Source organism: Trichosurus vulpecula, chromosome 2, assembly GCF_011100635.1.
Source record: "Trichosurus vulpecula isolate mTriVul1 chromosome 2, mTriVul1.pri, whole genome shotgun sequence".
Lineage (NCBI taxonomy): Eukaryota > Metazoa > Chordata > Mammalia > Diprotodontia > Phalangeridae > Trichosurus > Trichosurus vulpecula.
In genome coordinates this window covers 311,058,561-311,069,144 of record NC_050574.1, presented here as the reverse complement: position 1 = coordinate 311,069,144, position 10,584 = coordinate 311,058,561, and the positions used below count along the sequence as shown (strand labels likewise).

Genomic DNA, 10,584 nt, shown 5'->3' with positions numbered 1-10,584 from the left:
TTTCTGACTGCTTGCAGTATTTTCTCCTTGACCTGATAATTCTGGAATTTTTCCATAATATTCCTTGGACTTGTGATTTTAGGATCTCTTTCAGGAGGTGATTGGTGGATTCTTTAATTTCTGTTTTACCCTCTAGTTCTAGGATATCAGGGCAATTCTCCTTGACAATTTCTTGAGAGATGATGTCTAGGCTCTTTTTTTGATCATGGCTTTCAGGTAGTCCAATAATTCTTAAAATATCTCTCCTGGATCTATTTTCCAAGGCAGTTGTTTTTCCAATGAGGCATTTTACATTTTAGTTTTTCATTCTTTTGATTTTGTTTGACTGACTCTTGATGTATCATAGAGCCATTAGCTTCTACTTGCCTGATTCTAATTTTTAAGGAATAATTTTTTTCAGGTAGCTTTTGTACCTCCTTTTCCATTTGGTCAATTCTACTTTTAAAGGATTTGTTTTCTTCAGTGGGTTTTTTTTTCCCATTTGTCTGATTGTATTTTTTTAAGGAATCATTTTCTTTAGTCAATTTTTGTACTTCCTTTTCCAAGCTGCTGACTCTTGCATACCTCCTATTTCTTTCCTAAATTTTTCTCCTACCTCTCTTATTTGACTTTTAAGACAATTTTTTGAGCTCTTCCAAGAAGGCTTTTTGGGCTTGAGACCAATTCATATTCCCCTTTGAATTTTAGCATGTAGGTATTTTGACATTGTTGTGTTCTTCTGAGTTTGTGCTTTGATCTTCTCTGTTACCATAGTAGCTTTCTATGGTCAGGGCTCTTTTCTGTGTTTTGCTCATTTTAAAGCCTATTTTGTGGCTTTTCAAGTTGAGCTCTGCTCCTGAGGGGCAGGAGGCACTGATTCAAACTTCTCGTACTAAGGGCCAGGGGCCTGGTCACTGGCTTTCTGTGCTGGTGGTCTGCCTACTGTGCTGGGGCCTGGCCTAGTTGCATCCATTGTGCCCTAGGTTCTGGGTCTGGCAATTTGCCTTCTGCTTCGAGGCTGGAGGCCTCACAAATGGCCTGCTTTATCATTGGCTTGTTAAGCCAGGATCAAGGGGCCTAGGTTGTTGATCTATGCTGTGGCTAAAAGCCCCCCACTGGCCTGCCTGATGCCATCTGCACTGAGCTGTGCTCCCCTTCTATGCAAGTGAGACAGACCTTTCCTGAAGTCCTTGTAAAGTTACCTTAAGATGGAAAATTTTTTCACTCCATCCTTTTGTATGTTCTGTTGCTCCAGAATCTGTTTAACATTGCTTCCGAGGGAAACTAGGGAAAGCTAAGGTTACTTCCTGAATTTTCTCCAACATTTTGGCTCCACCCACCTTGAGTTAAAATCTTAAAAAAAAAAACATGGTCACAAAATACAACAGAGTCCTTTCAAAGCTATCAGTTATAGATTAGATGAAGAGAATAGGTTGGATGTGTTTACAGATTGGTTGATCTGGATCTGGTTCGATAACAACTGAAAGAATGGTTGTAGAATGACAATTAGGAGAGGGCTCCCTAATGGCATTCTGGAGGGCTCTGTTCTCAGCCTTATTCAGTGGAATATTTTTAACAGTGACTTGGATGGGGACGTATGTCAGTGCTAGTTAATGCTCATTGGAAGAATGTACTGTGTGGGTGCAGTAGACTTGGAAAAAACAGGCCACTTGTTATTCTGGGAACATTCACAATGTTGTGCCTCTCTTTGCGCCTCTGCAAGATTTGGCTGAACTCCCATGTTTCCTTCTCTATCCTTCTCTTGGATAATAAGGCTCCATCATTGTTTGTATTTTTCTCAGCAGTTCTTGCCTATTTCTTTCCTGTGCTATTTGAGACATATCTTCTATTGACAGGTGATAGTTTGGACTTGGTGAATACTTTTTATCTGAGATTCTTTCCCCACCCTTACAAACTGATCGCCTAGCTAAGACTGGCCCACAGTCCTTAACAACTTACCCTACCTATAACAATGGCACACAAAACATCATATCTTCCTATGATAGTATGACAAAATTTAAACACTGTAGGGAGGTTACATCTTATCTAGCCCAGTCCCTTCATTTTAAGGTTGTAGAAACAGAGAATTCAAGTGACTTGTTTCCAGTCCCTTCCTAAGTCCCTTGTTCCCAGGAGCAGAACTGGGATTTGAACTAGAGTCTTCTAACTTCTTAGTCAAGTGCTAGATAAAAATACTTGGAGGCATAGCTCATGCATTAGATGACTGAATTGGGATTCAGAAAGATCAGCATAGGCTAGAGTGATGGCTGAAACCAACAAAATGTGTCTCCCTTGAGGACCCAGGGAATCCAGTCTCCAGTCCCAATGCCCTCAATGACTGCAGTGTCTAGATGGATTATTCTTGACATAAATGATTTATTTCTTTTTCTATATCACTCTAACCAAGAATTCCTTATCTTGTTCATAGACTTCTTGGTATGATGGGTTCTAGTGCCTGGTGGTTGTCTTTCAGTATTACTTCCTTTCTTTGGTCATCTACTCCAGTACTCTGAAGGACCTGATGTTTCAGTTGATAGTGCTTTTACTGGGATAGCTTCCAGTGATTTTTCTGGTACAGGTGCCACTGTTTGTACTGCTACTGATATTGGGGATGACTGTAGTGGTGGTGATGGTAGTGGTGGTGGTGGCCGTGGGGGTGGTGATGGTAGTGGTGGTGGTGGGGGTGGTGATGGTAGTGGTGGTGGGGGTGGTGATAGTAGTGGTGGTGGTGGTGGTGGTGGTGGTAGTGGTGGTGGTGGTGGTGGCGGTGGGAGTGGTGATGGTAGTGGTGGTGGTGGTGGCGGTGGGGGTGGTGGCGGTAGGGGTGGTGATGGTAGTGGTGGCGGTGGGGGTGGTGACTGTGTTGGTGCTAGTCTTGGTCCTGGTGCTGGCTCATTCAGTGCTACAGGACCCTTCCCAAGCTTCTGGGGCCTCCACCAAAAGTAGTACAACCTGGGATTGAGAAACAGGAAAGAGATGAGTCCAATCAGAGTGAAGGATGAAATGTGTCTACTTAAGGGGACTGAGGCAATGGGAGTAAGCATGAAGGAGATAGGGGGTGGTGGTCAGTAGTTAAGATCTGGGGATAGATCTCATTCAATCAACTACTCACCCAGATCCAAATGTTGATACAAACACACAGAGGATTAAGATGATAGCAATTCCAATCCAAAGGGTCTGTGACAGGAGGGTTTCTAGGGAACATTGGCCAGTATGGCCCCAGAGGTCAGCATCAGGTTAGATGAACAGTGTGGAATCAGCAGTCATAGGGAGTCTGAACACAAGTCATTGCTGGCAGAAGTCAGTTAGTGGCATTTGGAGTCAGAGACCAAAGGATCACTTACTCTTACAAAGAACAGGGTCCTTGCAGGCCACACGAAACTTCTTACAGCTGACGCAGTTAGCTACCTCTGTGGGGGGACCTGGGACTGGTGAATGTGTGTGAGTTAGGCTTAGACTTGGAAGGGAGTTTCCCACACCAGCCCCTTGCCCTCACCCACACCACCAAATATACTTACGACAGGATTCACTGCAAACTGCAGAGAAAGGCAAGATGTTAGGAGAATTGCCACTGCTGGAGTGGGGGTGGGATGGGGCAGGGTAGGTCTGTGGATGGCAGAACTGGGGAAACGGATTAGGGAAGGGCTCTGGGGATGTGCAGGTAGAAGCAAAATAAGTCATGGTGAAGGTGTAGGGGTGTGTGTGTGTGTGTGTGTGTGTGTGTGTGTGTGTGTGTGTGTATTTTTAGAATCATATGATCCAAAGTGGGGAGATCCTTAGAGATCATCTGGTACATTTCCCTCATTTTACAGATAAGGAAACTGAGACCCTGAGGGGTTAAGTGACTTGCCAAGATCATATAGATGAAGTAGGAGAATCAGAATTCAAATCTAGGTCTTCTGGTTTTTCTTAGTCCTTCTGAATCTCTCTTCAGCTTAGGATGCTTTTGACCCTGCCCTCTCCCTGGATACTTTCCCTTTGGCTTCCGTGATATTGCTCTCACTAGATTTTCCTACCTTTCTGATGACTCTCCCTCTTTACTGGATCATTATTCATTTCCTGCCTGATTAGCATGAATGTCTTCAGGGCTCTCTTCTGGATCCTCTTTTTTTCTTCTTATATTCACTCTCTTGGAGATCCTGTTAGCTCCCATAGGTTTAAGCATCAGTTTTACATAATTTACTCCCAAATCTCCATCATCATCATCTACTACTACTACTACGACTACTACTACTACTACTACCACCACCACCACCACCATTCCTCCTCCTCCTATTCCTACTACATTATCTATATCTATCTATCTAACTATCATCTATCTTTCCTCCCTCCTTCCCTCCCTCCCTCCCTCCCTTCCTTCCTTCCCATCCTCCTATCTTCCTATCTTCCTTCCTTCCTTCCCCTCTCTCTCTCTCTCTCTCTCTCTCTTTCTGTCTCTCTCCCCCTCTCTTCCTGTACTTCAAGCATGATTTACAACTGTTTGCCAAATATTTTCTAGATAGATGGTAAGAATCTTAAACTAAGCGGAATTCATTATCATCCTCCTCAAGTTTCTCCTTCAAAGTTTCCTATTTCTGTTCAGGGTACCACTAGGAGTGTGCTGGAGCCCACTCTTACGGATTGTTAAATTTTTGGTCTGAACAAATTGGCAAATACCACAAATCATGAATTGATTTATTGCTTTGTTGATTATCTAGACTTAAGAGAGTAACAGAGAGAGTATTAATACTGCAGAATCAGAGGTGTCAAATACACCTACAAATCTTTCAGATAATGGGGAATGTTTAACAAAATAAATGAAAATACAACATAGATAATGTTAATTTGTGGTTTCATTTCCATTTGAGTTTAATACCACTGAATTGTGAATTCAACTCTAACATATGCCTTTTTTTTGGGAGATCTGGTTAAGCATTTAACAGCACACCCCTGGGCACCACCATCCCAGATTAGGGAGCCAGACAACCCTCCTCAAAGTCATCTTAAAATCTTCCCACTCTCTCACTCCCTCTGTGTCCAATCAGTTGCCAAGTCTTACTATCTCTCCTCCCTAGAGTCTCTAGCATCGGCCTTCTTTTTTCCCATCTTTTCCAACCTTCCTCAGGCCCTAATCACCTCCCTTAGACAACTGTTACAGCTTTTCAGTTGGTTTCTCTGATCGCAGCATCTCCATTATTTGATCCATCCTCCTCCATACAGCCGCCAGTATTTTTCTAAGGAAAAAGTTTGACTATGCCACTCCCCTGCACCCAAACCCTTAGGGGTTCTCCATTGTTCTTATATGATAAAACATAAACTCCTTAGCCTAGTCTTTAAGGCTCTCTACAAACTGATTTTCAGCCTTATTTTATAGTTTCCCCCTTACAAACTCCAGCCCCATTGGACATTGCTGTTTTCCAGACTTATATTACAAATCCCACTTGTGTGCATTCCCATTAGCCCATCTTCAAGGCCTGGAATATGCGTTCTTCTTTTCTCTGTCCTTCAGAATACTTCTATGTCCTTAAAGTTCAGCTCAAGGGCTACTTTTCTTCTAGTTAGCTTTCCCTTTTTCCCTCAATTGTTAGTGTTCTGTTCCTCTTCAATTTTCCTTGGACGATAGTTATTTCTGTATGCAGGCCCTTAAATGATTATTAAATCAGATTTCTATGCCATGGAACATGAGGAAGGGAAAAGGACTGAGGTGGAGATTCTGAGGAGGTATGTGAGGGGGCAGGAAAAAAAGGGGTGAGCAAGATGTGTGGTTTAGGCTCTTCATTTATGGGTCTCTGAGAAGAGTGGGAGGCTGGATATGAGGCCAGATTGTTGGTCCTGACCCCTCACCCTTGTCCTTCAGGTTCCGAGCTGCCTTTTGCAACCCCTGAAGAAATCCTTTCCCATGGATCTGAATTTTGTTCAAGAGCTTGACCTTATCTGGGTGGAGAAGAGTTTGGGAAAGAGAGACACAGATATTAGTGGTGAGCTGGTAAATATTTGACAACCTACTCTCTAAAAAAATACTTCTGATACTTTTAAGGTAACTGCATTATTAACATTTCTCCATCATTTTCTTAAGTCTAGATGATGAACAAAACAATAAATCAAGCTCTAATTTGTAGCATTTGTGGATTTCTGTGGTAGAAATACTCATTGAAAATTTATTAGTTGGTGAGCAGGTTTGAGCTGGTCCCGGGCCATCCTTACCTCCTATCCCTTCCCCACATGAATAATGGTCAAGTTCTTTCCTCTTGAGCTCCAGACCTTGCCTGTCTACCCCTACTCCAACTCTAGGAAACCCAAGCATCAGATCCCCTCACCAGACCGCCATTCCTTAATTGCAACATCTAGGTGGTTGAAGAATATGGCAGCTTCCTCTTCCAGATGGGCACGATCTGAGGGGAAGGTTGTGGAGGGTGTTGAGTCAGGGGACCTTCAAAGTTCCAAGATGGAAAGGATTGGGGGCAGGGAACAATTTTTCTTTCCCCTCTCTCACCAAGGAATTGGGGGTTGAATGGGACATTCTTCTTGAAGAGTAGGATTCGAAGGCAGGCAGAAAGATACAGGGGTGGCTGATGGGAGCCCCAGAGTACCTCTAAGTCATATTGCACCAGTGGGAGCAGGTCTGGCCAGCATCGAAGGCAGGAGCCTTCCCCTAAGGAGGGAAAGAGGGAGCTAAGCAGAAGAAAGAACATCAGGAGAAGCAACGCCAGGCAGGCCAATGCCCTTCTGTGACCTTGACAATCACCTCCCATGACATTCCACCTGGAACCTGAGTGTTTACCTTCTTAGATACCAGGTTCTCTCACTGGGCCCAGTAAACACTAGAGGAATAAAAGGAGTGCGATATCCTGGGTACAGATACTTGGGGGGTGGGTTAAGACTAGAAGGATTTAGCATAGAAGAGAGGAAAGGTAGGGTAGTGGATGGAGGGATAAATTGATCAAGTTTGGGATTCTCTCTGGTGCCTTTACCTTGGGATTTATGTAAAAGTCACTGAAAACTACTTAGAATGAAAATTTAACATTCTCTAACATTAGCTTGAGCTAATTTAAAATTAATTTGCACCTACTTAAATAGAGATTAGTCTGCCTCTGTAAAGTTAAGTTGGTTTGGGAAAGATTTAACATATATAATATCAATTTTTTTTTTCCAAATGGAAGAAGTCTTTCCTTTTAGCAAGCCCGGGGAGGCCTACTCATTTCTTTGACCCTGCCCCACTTTACCTAAAATCAAGGTTCAGTTTTCCAAGGATTTCCAGAACAACATCTAAGTTAGAACACCATGAGAAGGCCCGATGCAGTCTTTACCCTGGGTCTCAAGATCATGGCACTCTCATTTCAGAACAAACCAGTCCAGAACAGGGGTCAGCATGTATATAGATCTATTAGATATGCCAGAGCATTGACTCTGGAGTCAGGAGCTGAGTTCAAATCATATTCTTATGTTTATTTTTTGTGTCAAGTGAAGTCACGTAACCTTTCTTGGTTTCAGTTAATTCATATGCTAAATAAGGGGTTGGAGTATATGGCTTCCAACTCTATGATTCTATAAGCACGATTTGTTGAGGAATGGCATATTTTTTCTTAATTTCAGCACATATAGCATCTACTACACCATAGTTATCTTGTCTCCCTCATTAGAACATAAGCAGCTTGAGGGCAGGGGACTGGTCTTACTTTAGTTTCCCTGTCCTCACTGCTTAGCACAGTGCCTTAGCAGGTAGTAAGCCCTTCATAAATTCTTGTGCATTCATTCATCCTTCATTTCATGATGAAGGCATTCCTCACACAAACGCAGATTGGGACCAATCCTTTTACAACTTAGTTTTCCTGTAGCCCCCCAATTCATCACATTGTGGTCTTGCCTTGGGAAGGGAAGCAATAAAAATAAGGTAGCACAAAAACATTTTAGTGGCAATAATCCAGCATTATAGCATACTTAAGGATGAGAGAATTGGCTCTTAATTGTCAGAGCCTATGGCTGCCTAGAGCTAAGCAGACGGGGTGGGTAGGGGATGATTAGTTTACTGTCTACCATCACAGACCTCAGGCTGATTCTTATTTCAAGCTTCCATGTTTTTCTGCTGACGCCGATCTGTGCCTACGCTCCTTGGCTTTGGATCCATTGTTCCTCGATTCAGACCATGATGGTAGATTTCTGACTCTGCTGAGGTTATTGGTTGCTGTTTTCATACCTATATCAGGGGATAGGTACAGGTAGAACCTCTGTGAAAAGAAATAATTATTCTGCTACACTCACCTATATAAAAAGTCTCCATACTGGCCTGGCTTATTTTTTATAGCTTTAGAATCCAAACCCAAATTTAAAATTTTTAGTGACCCCTATGGTTGGGGAAAAAAAAAGGTTTTCGACAGATGATAACTGTGTCACTTTTAGTGCTAAATAAATTGAGTTCTCCTACCATGTCTGCTTCATTTTCTTACAGCTACTTGACCCTCTTAATCATCTAATAATTTCTAGCATGTACCTATTGCTTCCCTACCCTGCAGAGCAGTGATGTAAAATTCAAAAAGAAATTAATCCTTTCTGGTGGCATATTGACTTAGAAAACCACAAATTGACACCATCTATACATCTATATTTGTCTATTTTGTTAAAACATTTCCCGATTGCATTTTAATGTGGTTCTGGCCTCACTTGTATTGCTAGCCAAGCAGTGGCTTGACACCTTTGCTGAAGGAGAATGGAATGGGAGAAATGTCACTTTGGAGGGGTACGTGGTATAGTAGATGGAGCTCTGGACTTAGTATCAGAAGATCTGGGTTCATGTTGCAGTTTTGGAACTATGTGGCTAGAGAAAAATCATTTAAAAGATGGAGTCCTAATAGAGCTGCCCCCAGGCCCAATATTCCAGCTTCATTATAAGCATCAGACCCACTGCACCTACATACCACAACCGCCCCTCCCCAGTCTGCCCTCATCCTCAGCATCCTAACTTATGCCTCACTCACTGCTTACTAGAATAACATGTGTGTCCTGGAACTCTTAGTTCCTGCAGAAACAGCAGGCATGTCTATGTGATGGGAACCCAGCTACCGCCTCTACCCAGCTGCTGCCCCCAGACCCTTTCCCATGAAACAGGTATTCAATCACGATCACACCATCCATCTAGCCCAAGACAGGACCACAATACCTAACTATCTTTCTTGACCAGACAGGACCACAATAGCTAGCTAATTGGAGGGCAGGATGACCAGAATGCTTGACCACCAAATTGTAGAAGGGGCCCACCCTACAATAGTACCTGCACAGTTCCACCGAGGCTAGGACCCCTCCTCCATTACCTAATCCCTTAACAGACTTCTCCTGCCTTTTTAATATTATTCATATTCCTATATCCTGTGTAAATTCTGATTGTGTAATCAGCATCTTTACCCTATAAAAATCCATCTTGCTTTCTCTGAAGCTGCTGGTTCCTCTTAGAACTTAGCCTGCTTCATGAGAGGCTTCAATCTCAATAAATGCCTATACTTGGATCAGAGGTGGTCTGACTCTGAATTCTTTGAGATGGCTCCACCACAACACGTCATGGCCCTGGGTGGGCAGAGACTGAACTCAACATAACCACCTTTCTGAGCCTCGGTTTACTCATCTGTTAGATGTGGATGATAATACTCTTACTACTATTTGTTGTTGGGGTGAAAGTACTTGGTAAATGCTAAAATTATATAAAAAAGGTGAACTATTATTCTTTTGATGTGTCCCATTTATCACTCAGGCTATTGGAGGTGTGCTGAAGGTAAGAAGTAAAACAAATAGCAATGGAGTTTTTCAGAGAGTGAGAAACTTTCATCTGGTGGAGGTTTAGGTTTTTAGAGGGTGCGAGCAAAAGAAAAAGCCATGAGGTTTGTAAAGCTAATACTGAAAAATGCATAATGATTCAGCACTGTCTTGCGGTAGAATGAAATGATGAATATATTGGCTTTTCTTATGAAAAGATAGAGTCCCAAATAAGTGTGGATGATTTTACTTTGGCCTTTGCTGTCCCCTTGGGAGTGAGGCAGAGGGAAGCCCTACCATGGTTGGTGATTCAGAGCTATCTCTGGTAGGATATTAGGATCTGGGCACAGCTATCTGTAGGGTGTAATAGTTATGTTAGTAAGAGACTCAAAAGAAAGAGTGGGTGAGTTGTTTGAGGGGCAAAGTCAATTATTACAAGGTAAACACACAGACAGGGATCAGAGATCAGTGGCACATCAAGGACCTGAACTACAGTTTAGTAGTGTGAAGGTACCAGTATCTGAAAGGCAAGATTGACAAGTGTGATTTAAGGCCAAGGAAGAGTCCAAGTAATTTGAGTGTCCAAATGGGTTTGAGTCCATACTACAGACCTCCTTCCTTCTCTCCCTCCCTCCCTCCCTTCCTCCCTTCCTTAATAGTCTAGTAAGAGCTACAGTCTAGGAGGATTAGACATAGATAACTATGATACATACTATTATAGGATAAGTTCACTAGAGAGGTATATCACCCGGTGCTAAATGACTGAGGGGGAAGTTCTTAGCAAATAAAGATGGTGCAGAAGCCTTCCTAAAAGAGGTGACAGTTGAGCTGTGCTTTACATGAGTGAGAATCCAGCAGCTGAAGAGGGAGAGAGTGCTTGGGCGC

At 42.8% G+C, this 10,584-nt stretch overlaps 1 protein-coding gene across 1 annotated transcript; it reads right to left on the bottom strand.

The window, feature by feature from the left end:
* Window positions 1–2,343: 2,343 nt before the first annotated feature.
* LOC118836067 (arp2/3 complex-activating protein rickA-like) lies at window positions 2,344–6,648 on the bottom strand. Its single transcript, XM_036743419.1, has 6 exons — window positions 6,452–6,648; window positions 6,276–6,350; window positions 3,996–4,118; window positions 3,324–3,407; window positions 3,092–3,173; window positions 2,344–2,931 (listed from the first exon to the last, which is right to left on the bottom strand). The coding sequence occupies exons 3-6, from the start codon at window positions 4,051–4,053 to the stop codon at window positions 2,472–2,474; spliced, it is 684 nt and encodes a 227-aa protein (XP_036599314.1). The 5' UTR covers window positions 4,054–4,118; window positions 6,276–6,350; window positions 6,452–6,648; the 3' UTR covers window positions 2,344–2,471.
* Between the last annotated feature and the right edge of the window lie 3,936 nt (window positions 6,649–10,584).